Consider the following 14019-nt stretch of genomic DNA (forward strand, 5'->3'; position numbering starts at 1 on the left):
GGGAGGGATTTAACTGGTATTTACACACCTGGGTCTAGAACTGTGAGCCTGAGCACTGCTTGACTATGGGCACCGAAAGCGTCTGGATGTTTCTAAAGATCTGCCTCTGCGCTTGCCTGCTTTTCACATCACTGAGCACTGTTTGATGCGCAGGCTGGACGAGGGCTCAGCACCTCCCCAGCGTAGCCCCTGCCTAGGTCTGGTCTAGTCCTGTTGCGGTCACAGCTCCGCAGAGTCTTTATGCATCTTGCAGAAGGCAATCATGAGCCTTAAAGACAGAGATCAGGGCACGTGGTTTCCTCCCACGCGAGCATCCTGCATCAGTGAGCGGGAACAGGGCAGTGCTGTGCCCGTGCAGTGGCTGGGTGAGCCGCGGTTTCCCCCCCTCGCTTTCCCAGACCGGCTGCTGCCCGGCCGGGGAGAGCGGAGGTGCTAGTCTGAGCGGCCTTTGTCAGAGGTAACAAAGGTGAATGCTTTTTTCTCCTGAAGCAGAAGGGTCTGTCATAAAAGAGCCCAAAGATTATCTATTAAATATTCAATTAAACTTTGTTGTATGTCTGTCTGGTTCAGTGCAAGGAAAAGAAGTCTGTACTTTTAATGAGTCTTCTGACAAGCAAAACGAGAGGCGATGGAAGGAAACTGAAAAATGGAAGGATGGAGGAGATGCATCAGAAAACATCCCATGGCAGAAGGTGCATTCACAAGGGAGAAACACAGTGAATCCCGCTGCCCCAGGTAAAAGCTGATGGAGGCAAACACCAGCAAAATAATTTTTTGCTGACAGGTCACGGTCTGGGTGATCAAGAGTTCCTCTTGCACGTCTTGCCCTGTGAATTATTTAAGTGGACCTTGTATGTGTGATACCACTCTCATACAAGCTGTTAATTTAATCCCTCTGTGACGAGACGGCGCTCGGAGCCCGGCGCAGCAGGGCCTGAGTCTGTCCCCAGTGACAGGAACCTGGACGCTGGCCCTCAGACCTCCGTGGTGATCCAACAAGCCAGGAACAGCCACTGCCAAGTATTGTCTCAACTCTACCAACAAAATGCTGAAAAACATTTTTTTTCCCCCCTTGTAACAGCATAACTTACCATATAAAACTGCAGTTAAGCTTTATTAAGTGATTTGTTCTGATACAGTTCATAGCCTTTGAGAGCTCCTCCCACAATTGTGTCTAGCCAAGGGCTAAAGGGCATGCCGGGCCTGATTTTTCAAAGACGTTTGTCTGGGATGCAGAAGAGAAAGCAGTGGCGCTCTCAGCATCTCTCAACATGCATTCCGCTAATTTAAATGCAAATCAGGTAATAATACACTTCCTAAAATGCCACTTCATCTGAAAGTCCTATTCTAGTATCTGCATAATGCATGTCCTAAAACTGAACTCAAAGAGCACTTGAAAAACTGAAGGGCTTTTTTTTTAATATTGTTCTCTGTAATATGTACATAACCATTCTCCCCACTTTGACACTTTTTTCTGCATTGAAACGTAACTTATTTTGTCTTACAAGTGCACTGAAACCCCACACAAAGATACTCCACACTGTTAATAGCACGTCAGAAAAAAACCCTCAGACTAAAACTCAGCTTTCTGAACGCCAGACAAAACCCCGCCTGCGCGACTTCGCACCGCTCTGTTAGCAGCATGAAGTGTCTCTGTCAAACTTTGGCAGTGTGTTTTTTTGTGTGGATTCCTGCCTGGGAGGGAAGCAAGCTCGGTGGCTCTGCTTCCCCCCCTTTTCTCTCCCCAGAGCCCCAGGTGGGGTGGGCAGCACGGCTGGGCACCAGAAGGGTTGAGCCACCGCGCTCCTTCCTCTCACCACATCTAGAAACAGATCCACAGCCCTCCTGTATTTCTCGCCCCCAGCTCACATCCCAGCTCACATCCTCGGCTTTCATAGCAACTCCCAGGATAGGACCACTTATTTTTTTCCCTAGCCCTGTGCCAGTTCTTAAGGTGGCGGTCAAGCCTTTCTCATCTTTTTAACTCTTACAATGTAAAGGCCAGCCAATTTTTTCCCTAACACTCAAGCTGCAGGATATCATGAGGCTCCACAAAAGTCCCAATATTTAAGCATGGTTTTAGGCTTCAGTGCTCCAGAAGATGGCAGAAACTGGACACTTCACCTAGATGTTGCCTGAAGATTTAGAGACCAGAAGGTAAAGAAATCCATATATACTGGCCTTATTTTTATCTGAACTGATTAACCCCATGTGTCCATTTTCATGTGTAAAACATGAGCTCTAGCTCTGATCGATTACCTCTCATCTTCATCAAGTAATAAAAACAGAAGGGTTCCTGTTACTGATATATGATATATATTACTGATATATACAGTGCTCAAAGATGCCATAGAAGAGGTGTGAAAGGAAAGGCCACCAGAACAACTTCTAATTTCCCAGTAGTGCCTTAGATTTAACTCACAGCTATTTGGGCTGCATGTTTAGGGTTGTAAACTAGCTCTAGAGTGAGCTGTGGCTCGTGGAGCCCTCCTAGCAATTAAGGAATTAGTTTGGGTTTTTTTTCCCCTTCCCCAAACAGAAATAACCTACCACTCGTCACAGGCCACAGACTGAGAAGGAGCAGAATATAGAGGAAAAGCCTGAGGAACCAGGCATGGGAGCAGCGTGTTGGTGAGACAAGTTACCCGTCGGAGGTGAGCAGGCAGCGCTGCTGGGGTCATGACACTTCTTACGCCTTGGTTCTGGCCAAGCAGTGTCAGCAACACGTCCCGGCACTACCAGGTAAGGTCACTTTTGGAATTGCCTGGAATTTCACAGGTGCCTCAGCATTGGGCTCTGCCGGCACGCTGTGGTACCTGCCCTGGGTGGCGTTAACCAGCATTTCTGCCTGCAGTCTCAGCAGACACCAAGACCTGAGTGGAGCAAAAGTCCAACCTAACTTTCCACCTGTAGGCGATCTGAGTTGACCTTAGGACACACCAAATGATGCAACCAAAAACCAGGAAACCCATTTGGAAAGAGGTAATGCATGGGAGGAACAGGTGTAGAAACTGTAGGCGTACTTAGAGGCTGGAGCTTTGGGTCAATACTGTGGAGACATCGGGAGACAAGGAGCACACAGGCTGTAGTGTTTTGGCATTTAGCTTTCAAAATACTTTATAATATCCTGCCCCACCCCAATCTTTTCTTGTCATGAGACAACATGGTTAAGAACTGACAAAGGCGAAATGAACAATCCCACAATACTTGCCAGCCATGTCCATCCCTCATGGTTAGATCTTCTCTGACAAGAGTGACAGACAAAAGAGCATACAAAAGAGTCAAAGCAAAGACTGGGATTCATGAGGAGGAACAGTTCTTGCAAAAGTTCATTTTTTCACCCAAACATACAGGATAGCTTAACTCCTACCAATCCGGAGACACAGCATTTCAGAAGACCATACATTTGAAAGCTGACTTTCTTGGAAATGTAACCACAGGTGTCCCAGGGCAGCCACGAGTGCGTTGAACTCCAGCTGAAGTCACGGGAAAGACCAGTGCCCAGGTGGCCGGTGCCTGGCCATCCAGCTCGTCGTGAGCTCAAGTGCTTCCCACGACTCTTGTAAGAAGCCCAGGAAAGCCCATCACGAAAGCCTGTGCGCACACTTACACCTGGTATCGGGAGATATACACAGTGAAATGTAAGTCAACCTATAGTTTGGACCAGGACAGGAAGGAATTTAAAGCCATATGTTTAATTCACTTAGTTCATTGATCTACAATTAGAAACAAGTTACTATTTTACTTTTACTATTCCTTAAATAGTCTGTCTCGGGAAAAGCTTTCAACAGTTTCTCTTGTGATATTAATCTCTTTAGAGGCCAAGAGAAGGTTAAATTCTTTAGAGAAATACTTTTTTACAAAATCCAGAAGTAGATCCAATCTACACTAGTAGTCTCAATATTCGTAACAGAACAAAATGAAAACTCAGGGATAAATTGCTGTAAATTTCTGAACAGAAGAAATTCAAATTCTCATTTTTGCTCAGGTCAATCATCCTTTTTATTTCTGAATGCTCCGATCTATATCCAACATCAGTTCAAAATGCTTCATCTTAGCTTTAAAAAGTAAAGTTAACTCACAAAGTGAATAAAGAGGATGCCATACATTCCATTAATTTTCTGATGTGGTTTTGTAGCTTTGCGAGCCACCTGATGCACAGACCTTTTTGTCCCATCATACTATACCAGCGGTCCCTTTTCCCTCTATGCTGCGCTGCATTATAATGATCATGCTACGTCAGTTTGCCGGGTAAGTGTAATTTGCTTTCTTTGCTTTTTTTTTTGGCTTTGAATCAGGATAATGGTATTAATGATAAGGATAAGCTTACATTAGATGAGGAGTCATGCTGCTATGCTGACAGTGGTGCAGGCTTTACTCACAGATTCGTGCTACTTTAATTTTGAGCAGGAGGTAAAGCAAGTAGTGGCACAGATCAGACACCCATGTGGAGTCCAAAGGGTCAAACAAAGATTTCCACTTGGAAGAATAATAGTCGCAGCTGGAGTAATCGAGGTGGCCATCAGAGCAGAATTAGAGAACATACTTACCTTAACTGCTAAGGAGTCTCTAAGATACTGCTATCATGTGGTGCACGTTTAAAGTTTGGTGTAAGTGTGCATCAGTTTTAAGTGTTCTACCAAACTCCTGTTCTCCCTTTCAGGCAGACTATCCCAGCCAGCATCAGTGGGGCCCTTGAGCTGAAAATCCAGCAGTAGAAAAGAGCTGGGAAGGCAGCTGGAAGGTATTTGCTGCTGGAGCCTGGGTACGTCCTCTCTCAAGCCACGACAAGCTGCCTGGTGGGTGCTGGAGAGCCTCTTCCTTGCTCTCACAAACGCTGTGCACAAAGGTAATCGCAGCAGCAGGGATCTGGCCAAGGGAGCTGAGCATGCCTGAAAACCGCCTGTTTGTTATGGTTTTGTTGTTGCTAGGTTCTCAGGTTTAGGCGAGAAAGATAAATAAGTCTATGTTAGTGGTTTTGTCCAAAAAATGCGAGAACCCCAACATATTGCGTGTCTTTTATCTGAATTTTTGCAAATCCAAACAAGAAAATTCTTCTAAAAAAGAAATCAGCAAGGGATTGAAAAAGATACTTGATGTGAATATATAATTAAAATGCTAATTAACCTGTCAAGGGGGAAAGAGAATTGCTGTTTGAAATAATAAATGAGCGGTGCCAGCAGTGCAAAAAGTTGAAAAGAGCTCTCTGAAATGACAGGCTGAATAGGAGCAGCAGAGGAATGCATTTAACCTTGTTTTCTGCTGCTCTTCCTCACTTGGGTACTAATGAAGTATTAAACTTATAAGCACTGTCACTTCCCACCCTCGTTTATCCACAGCATCTTGTTCTCATGCCCATTTCTCAACAAAAAAGCTTTCCTCAAGAAGATGAATATGGGTATGAGTGTGAACATCTGAACCGAGGTGCTTTGTACACTGGAAAATGGCGATGAGGAATTTGAGCCCCACAAAGCTGGCAAGGCCTTTGGCCCCCAACTCTGCCAACAGTTTATTTGTACAAAGTTTCTTTGTACTGGGAATTGGTGGCAGAAAACATAAATTCTAAAGGCTAGTGGAACCCTGTGAAATGCCAGAGGTTAAAGCCAGAAACTTTTATTAGTGTAGTGATGCTAGGTAAGGAAATTATTTTAAATATTATTTCTGTACTAACAAAAACCGTAATAGAAAGCCACACTAGGAGAAGGTAGCTTTGCTAATTTGGCTTCTTTTTTCTCTTCCCCTGAGAACTGCTAGCGCTGACATGGGTTACCTGCTGAACCCAGGCATGGCCTTCAGTGATGCTGGGCTTTTGCAATCCAACTTGAGCAGGCAACAGGAAAGATGACCAGATTTGCAGTTTCTTATAAAAATACAGGTAAATTACAATTCTTGCCATCTAACAGTATGCCACCTGACAAGAAAAGGTGATTGTGATTAAAACTGTTAAAAAATGAATGAAGTTGGGGCTGTTTTCTACTCTCTGGAGGATCAGCTCAGGGAATGAAGGAAGGAGAAAGAAGCCAGCCTAGCAAGGACAAAAGTTGGCCATGCCCAGGCACTGCTACTTCAGTAGTTTTCCAGCACTTTTTACAAAGCTCAGTTCTGTGGTTTCTCTGTCTTTGGTGGTGGAACAGGTTTTTTTTTTTTATGTGGTTTTGATTTGAAAAAAAAACCAACAAACTTATAAACAAAGACAGTGCGATGAAGCAGAAATCTCCACCCGGCACACCCTCTCATTGGGGAGGGTAAATAAATGGCTTTTCTGTGTGTATTTTCATCTCTCATACCTCACATTCAAGCTCCACCCATTGTACCAATCACCCCCAAAAGCGTCAGCAGGTCTCCTGGCACATGTATAAAACCAGGACAGGTCAGGACACCCCTCACATTGTGTGCTATACATCACCAGGCACTTAATTTTATTGATGCAGAGGTGTGTCAACACGTGTCAGAAGCCACAATGTCGGGTAAAAACTTCCAGGGCCTGAAGGAACAGGCTGAAGGTGCAGCAAAAGATGCTGGTAAGAAAGACTAAATAACCTTGTATAGTTGTGGGGGGCTTAGCTGCCGCTTTTGCTTACAGAAACCACAATCTGGAGTTACACTGCGAGCTTCGCCGGTGCTAGCGGGACACAGCTTCCCCTTTTCTTTCTGTTCCTGGGGCCCAAGTTTTGGCCATCGCCTGGAGAAGGTGTCAGGCTGGCCACAGCTCTCAGCTTGGCATGGGCAACCACCTCCACCCACCGGCAGCTCCCTCAGCAGCTGCTGAGCATCTGCTGACCCTTATCACTCCCCAGCCAGATCTTTAAACTTAGTGTTTTTAGAGCAGTGAAGCCTGTTTTGGTAGGAATAACCTTTTTTATCTAGCATTTACATTGCTCAGGGTGGTCTTTTCTCATGCTGTGTGGAGGTATTTAAACTGCTGTCCTTCTAAGAAGTTGGAGTTAACCTTTGATTAATGTTTGCTACGTGGCCCGACTATCAATGCCTTCTGGTAGTAACTACATTGATTGCAATGGCCTGTTTGTAATAGGTAGTACAAGTGTTCAGCTGTATTCTTCTCCAGCAGTGATCACCAGACTTTGCGGGGTTTAAAAAAAAAATCTGTGCACACATTTCTGTCATAGCTCTTCCTATGTTTTAGGGCCAAGCACTGTACTATTATTAGCACTGTGCACTGGAAACCAATTTTTCAATGCAAAGTATAATAGCTTTTCCTTTAAATGAAAAATGTCAATATGTGTATAGCTTATGCTAGCATTTTACAGTATATTCCTTAGAGTGTTTGTGTGCACCTCATTCCTAGCAGGGTGTAATTTGTATCAGTCCTGGATTCTGATCCTGCAAACACTTTGTTGTATAGCTGAAATACATGAGTAACCTCACTGATTTCTTCGGAGTTACAGTAAGTTTCCGTACACCTGGGAACAAACGTGTAGCAGACTCAGAAACATGATAATAAGTCTTTCTGAAAAACAAAATAGTCCTTGCTGCATCCTGAATATATTTATGCCATTGAGGGGTCACTTTTTCTAGCAAAAGTGATAGGATGGCTATCGCTCTTTCATAAACTATCAGACATCTTGCAATTACATAGCATCTCACTTTTTTAATGTTTTATATTCTGGACTTGATCCATTACATTTCTGGCTTCTGCTCCTCTTCTTCTATTTATATTTTGTTTGTAAAATCTCCCTTTTCCTGTCCTGCTCTGTTTAATGCATTTGCTTCCATTTCGGAAAAGGCACTACTCCCAAACGGCCTGCAAAGAAAATGCATGCTAGATGGCCAAACTTCTCCAAGCAGAATAAGCTAGAAAAATCAATAAAAGCAAGGGTAGTGTAAAATAAGCAACTTGCAGCTAAATGTCATCATTCAAACTCACTGCTAGTCTTTGCTTCTTTATCTCCTTTTTATTTTATCTTCTTATCTGTCACCTATTTGCTCAGCTGACTGTAGGTGCTAGGTGAATGCTAATCTCATAGCAAGCTGCTCTGGCAACACACAGAGTTCCCAGGGTGCCCATGAGCGAAGCACACAGCCTCAGTCTGCTCCACACCAGCCTTATCTCTTGCCAGGGGCATGTCCTTCTGCGAACATGCAGAAAAGCCAATTGATTATAAGGAATTCCTGTAAGCATAAATGTGAACACACGGAAATGAATTTTTTTGTCCTTAATTACAGCAAACACGTTGGGACAGGCTGCTCAGGATGCAGTCAACCAGATTACAGATGCAAGCCAGAAAGGTAGGAGAAATGACGTTCAAATCAAGAAGCAATGGAGCAGCTCAACACAAGCCAGCAGCAGGCAGTGCTCATTCCCCTCTGTCCTGCAGGCGCTCTCAGCCTGAAAGCTCTTGGTTTCAGTGACAAGTTTTTGACTCTTACAGATCTCACAGGACAGGATTTCAGGATCTGTTCCCTGGTAGCTCCATACATTTACTGGCAGATGTACCATAATAGCTGACTCCCCTCCGGCCACCAAGTCCCATGCATGACACTCAGATTTTGGCTTCCTTCATAGAAAACTTCTGGGAACAGCACAGACAAAATTTTGCTCTTCTCTCTTGTGGATTAAGTAACCTTGTGATACATCTTGCTTCCTCAGTCTGGAGGGCAGGGGTACATCCAGGTTGAGCCCCACGCCAGCACCCAGTGCCTGGGGTCAAATATTAATGATCCCACAGGTGGAAAGGTGCCATCAGGAAAGCATTGGCATCTCGTTTCTGGGGATTGGGAACAAGTTAAACTAAAAACTAAGCTCAGTTCTCACTTAATTGTAATAATTTTCTAAGAATGATGGGAGGATTAGTGACTTCAGGGTCTAAAATATTTAACGAAAGTCAAAATGTGTTGGCAGTATCTCCTTAGAGCAGACACCCTCTACAGCTCCATGATGTGATAAGAAGGCAGGACCTGGGCACTTGTTGACATTAGATGAGGAGGCAGCAATATTGCCAAAATACAGCCGGGATCCCAGAGAAGAGAGAGAGGCTACATTTAGACCAAAATCGATCTGTTCCAACTTTGTCCCATCATTCATTTCATACTGCTTCAGCTCAGCACCCAAAACTTCCATATGACCCCTCCTATTTTGCAGCCCATCCTAAATACATCCTGCCAAACCCAACTATAATCACCTGCAGAGAACCCTTTTTTTAAAGAAGATATATCCCTATATTTTTATAATCTAGTAATTTTCACACTTCCCCCTTCCATCATAAATATTAAACCACGTTGCATTTTTCAAGCTTTTTTTGCTTATCTTTTTTCCTCTCTTGCAGCTATTGACAAGGCTTCCAAGACAGCGCAAGATGGGGTAGAAAAAGCAACTGGACAAGCTGCAGAAGCAATGTCTGGCCTTGGGAAAAAGTGTGGATTTAAGAAATGATGCTGATTTAAACAAAGAGTATTGCATGTAAAAATCGCTCTTTGGTCTGCAATTCCCTACTCCTTTGCGTAGAAGAACGAAACCTGTTTGAGATCTGGATAATTTCTCTCTTTCCAAATACAAAATTTTATGGCGAAAGGTCCCCCTTATCCTTCATATAGGAAAAATACATCTTTTAGCACATCTCGTAACATCTGTTCACAATCTTCAAAATGGCTCATATGGCTTCAGCAATCCTATTGCCCTACTCTTACAACAGCGCAATGATTATTGCTGCATTTGCTGAGTGTATTTACAAAACCTGTGAAAGCGTTCATACTCCAGGAGACCAGAACATTCACGTGATGAAACTGAGTTTCCTTCCAGTAACCAAAAGTTAAACAGGGGTTATATTTCATGTCAGTTGTTCGTTTGTTCCCGTCTGCTGTATTTTCAAATTAAGATAAATAAAAGGTATTGTAAGATTTCCACCACCCAGAATTACATCACTTTGTCATGTACTCTCGTTATTTTATCAGGGCTTTCGGTGAAGGATCGCACCATGTCTTGCAATTCTCTTTTGCTCTTTGTTTCAAAGCCCAGTGAGGTCAGTGACCATCCTGTAAGGGAGGTGAGTACTGAATCATTTTGCAATTTGGCAGACAGACATATGGAAATGAACAGTCCCGTGCAGCAGCGGAGCCCCGTGGTCTCGGCAAGTGAATGGGAGTTGTGTTGTCCACCCCCTCGTCCTTTCTCTTATGCGTCTTGTTGCTCATCTAAATTTCTTGTTACCATTATCCACAGCACATCTCCTGTTAAATCTCCCAGGGACAAAAAAATCGGACACTTTATCCCAAAGTTATTACCGCTAAAAACGACCAGTAGCACTGACGTGAGAGGCAGCACGACGAGGTGCTCGACTCAGCTCTTTCATCACGCCTGAGCTGCAGCCTCTGCCCAGTGCTTCGAGGCAGCCCCGGCCACGCTGAGCAGCGGCTGCCCGCTCACAGGAGCGGTGGTGCTCGGGGACGGAGCCCTTGTGAGAGGGACAAGTGCGCAATCTTCTTGCCTAGGAGATGGAAATATTTGTTTTAGATTGCTGCTTGCTGGGCAATCAGAGGCTGCTGCAGCCAAACAGGGTGCCCACTTAGTGCTGCCTCTGTCAACAGAAGGCACTAATATCCACTTATTCACAGTAAGTGCTCTTACCTTGGCCTCTGGGTGTTTCTCACTGCTAGGCAGTATTTCCTTTCTTTTATTCCTTTTGGGGTTTTTTTTGGGGGGGCGGGGGGGGGTGTGTGGTTTTTTTTGTTTCTTTCTTTCTTTTTTTCTCCTGGTTTGAAGCCTTACCAGCCTGCATTCAGTAAAAATCTAATCTGGGCCTTACAATAGAAAACCAAAGCATGACCAAAAGCATCTGGCTGTAATGAAATAGGGCAATCCAAGCCAGCTTGAGATACCGCACTTGTTGACCAAGAGCTGTGGTCGACCAGAGTTTTTTGGAAGCTGATCTTTGTGAATGCAGTCCTAGGAGAGACTGACTCACTGCTGAACCCAAAGACCACTCTTGCCTGCAATCTGCATGAGGACTGCACGGACTGAAAAGCCTTTAGAGGGCCCTATAAGTAATAGACCATCTGTGAGTAAACATAGTCCAGGGCTTTGCACAGAGTGTCCCTATGCAATGTCCACTGTTATTTAAAGCTTTAAAAGCCTAAATATTTACCCAAGTACAAGCTCACAGAAAAAGCGTTAGACTATTGCACTCTCAGTCACTGGGCAACCCTCAATAGTACTTAATTATTTAGTACTTTCCATGGTTACCTCCCTGATGGTGAAATCTTCAGAGAATGAGCTCTTTAGGCTCAGCATTTCAGACATCAGGGCTGCGTTTGCGGGTGATAATTGTCCATACACCACTCTCCGTCATGCCTGGTTTTGCCTGCAATCCACTCCTTAGTTCATATTACCAAAAAAAATTGAACAGGTGTGGGTTTTTTCTCCAGTAAAACCTGTTATCCCCTTACATGACTGATGCTATTCCTGCTGCTTTGTGCATGGGGAACACAACCGTGACTCCTGGTGTGCGGTTTTTGTGTTGCCTTCTTCCAGTCACAGGTGACGTTTTCAGTGTCACTGCAGGGGTTGTCGCTGCCCGCTGCCCTGGCCCAGGGCAGGGTATGGACTGGACTGCCTGGCTGGAGGGACCACTGAAGGTTGGCCCCTGAGACCAGAGAGGAGAAGCACCTTTCTCCATCAGGCCAAGGGGCACGCGGAGGCAGCTCCTGACTCCTGGTCCCCAGCGCAGGGATGCCCCTGCTGCTTCAGCACCGATCCCAGGAGCCTGGTCAGAGTATTCCACATGCCTTTTGTCCTGAGGTCGGATGCTGTGCTACAGGCACCCGTGAGTCTGAGTCACTTGCTGGCAAGTGTTTCTAAGTTTCAGCACTTTACTCCACAAACAAGGTCACTGCCTTAGTCACAGTGCTCTTTGGCCTTAAAGTATTTGGGGCTCTCTCTCCCTTGTGCATCGCACAGGGAGCCGTGTCCCAACGCCGGACCATGCCTTCCCATCCCACCTGAAGGCTCCAGATGTTGTGTAAAAGCAGACCGGACATCCTTAAAGCTCCTACCAGCTCATGTACCATCAGCTGTAGACACGTGAAGTTATCCAACACCTGAGTTCTCAAATTTGCTAAAATTTGTTTCTGGGTGTGCCCGCAGCTGCCTGAGCCATGAAATGCTGAGCAAAGGGAATTCATGTGCCGGCCTGGCCGGGCTGCCCGGTGTGAGCACCACCTGCCCCGTGCCCCACTCCAGCCCCCCCCGAGACCTGCCCAGGGTGGCTGGGGGGCAAGCAGCCACCCCATCTTCTCTTCGCAGCTCAGCAAGGCAGGGGCACAGGGGGCACAGATTTTACCAGACTGCTCGAAATCCACCTTCAGCTCCTTCCTTTGCCCAAGAAAACATGAATCCTCATCCCGGGTGAATGCTTCAACTAATGGTCTAAGGGTTATTGAGAATCCGAGCTTTCTGAAACCTGTCTTTGCGGCCAGAGTTTCCCATCATGTGGCAAAATGCAAAGATGATTTTTTTTGTAAATCCCTGCCATCTCTCCCCCACCCTGGTGCCCTTTACCAGGTTCCCGTGCGGTTGCCAGACCCGGCCGTGGCAGGGGGCCCAACCCACAACCCCCATGCCACCAGGGGCAACAGCCTCAGAAGAGATTTGCAGGAGCCATTTTCATTTTGCTCATAAGCCTTTCCTTAATAGATGCTTCTCCTACTTTGTGTCAGCCGATCATCTGCTGCCGGTACCTCAGCAGTACACACGCATGCATGCACACACACATGTGATGCTTGTTTAGTTTCTCTTTTGCCTTCAGATAGGAAATTACCAGGAATTTCATGCAAAGAAACTCTTTTTATGTGTAGCTCCTTTTGCCCATTTAGTAACAGTTCCTGGGTCTTGTTTCCCTTTCTTTACGGCTCCCAGACCTAGCCGAGGCACCTGCAAGTGCCCTTTGAGCATTTCTAGCCCGCGTGGTTAATTTTAAAAGCTGGGAGAGCAGAGCCTATGTAAAAGCTGGATGGCAGAGAACACAACTGTTGAGCACAGCAGGTCGACCCGCTGCTTGTGCAGAGAGTCATGCTGTGGTAAATATTAACCGAGCCCTTGGTGAAGAAAGACTACTGCTCTTCTGTTGGCCTTGGCATAAGCAGCCCCCCAGGGCCTGCCAGTGTCAACTCACCCTGCCTCAGTTTCCCCCAGGTCTGCTCTCACCCCCTGTTGCTTTAGCTGCAGTTTCGTTTCCTGTGTCTAACTCAGGCAGCATTCATGACATACTGTCTCCTTCGTCCTTTAGGATAACCCTCTGGCTTTTTGCTTCTTTTCCCAAGTCACCCTTTTGGCAGTTAATCCGGTTCTCGCTTCCCCCTGTGGCACACCCCACGGCCCTGACCCAGGCCTCCTTGGCCCCCCGGGGCTGGGGGTCTGCTGCAGCGGGCTTTCCTGGCACAGCCGCAGCTGGGGGACCTGGGGCTGAGCGGCAGGACGTGGAGGGGACGTGGACGGACACAGGCGGCCGCTGCGGGAGGCTGGCAGGTGCCAGGACGAGGCGGTGCCGGGGCCCGCGGAGCGTGATTGTGGGAACAGCTCGCTACTTCATGAGGACACCGTGGAGAAACTGCTTGCCGTGAGGTGGGGCAGCATGTCTGGTGAAAGAAACTCGCCTTCCTAAATGTGAAGATCAAGAAACCTAAAGATGAATAAGCTGTTGCTGGGTTGGATGCTATTCTCCATACGCCACTGATACGTACTGGGGGTGAAGCCGCTGTGAAGGCTGCACGCTTTGCCTGTGTTACGCTGTTTTGCCATGACCTGAAAAAACACCAGACGACCCCCCTCAGCCTCCCTCCTTCCCAAAGAGCGGCAGCAGCAAATGGCAGCGATAGGGCAGGTGACACAGAGAGCCTCAGCAAGCCTGGCCGCTCTCTGCACCGTTTCCCTCGTACTCCCAAGCAACCACAACTGCTGGGTTAACGATGTTGGAGGGTATATCCTGGCCACTCCCTGGAGTCTCCAGTTATGAAGGGATCTATTGTCCATGATGTTGTCCAGCTCCTTTCTGGAGCTGCCAGCACCAT

The 14019-nt window shown here is 46.3% G+C and overlaps 1 protein-coding gene and 1 long non-coding RNA gene across 2 annotated transcripts; both read left to right on the forward strand.

Annotated features, from left to right (window-relative positions):
* Positions 1 to 2897: 2897 nt before the first annotated feature.
* Positions 2898 to 5850, forward strand: LOC142030622 (uncharacterized). Its single transcript, XR_012650230.1, has 5 exons — positions 2898 to 2982; positions 3441 to 3641; positions 4139 to 4251; positions 4664 to 4849; positions 5746 to 5850. It is a non-coding gene; the product is annotated as an uncharacterized LOC142030622 (long non-coding RNA).
* Positions 5851 to 6331: 481 nt separating this feature from the next.
* Positions 6332 to 9864, forward strand: ADIRF (adipogenesis regulatory factor). The gene is made up of 3 exons (XM_075026882.1): positions 6332 to 6521; positions 8185 to 8247; positions 9285 to 9864. Exons 1-3 carry the CDS (start codon positions 6461 to 6463, stop codon positions 9389 to 9391), a joined length of 231 nt encoding a protein of 76 aa, XP_074882983.1. The 5' UTR covers positions 6332 to 6460; the 3' UTR covers positions 9392 to 9864.
* Positions 9865 to 14019: the final 4155 nt, after the last annotated feature.

The sequence above is a fragment of the Buteo buteo genome, chromosome 4, assembly GCF_964188355.1.
Source record: "Buteo buteo chromosome 4, bButBut1.hap1.1, whole genome shotgun sequence".
In the NCBI taxonomy this organism is placed as follows: Eukaryota; Metazoa; Chordata; class Aves; order Accipitriformes; family Accipitridae; genus Buteo; species Buteo buteo.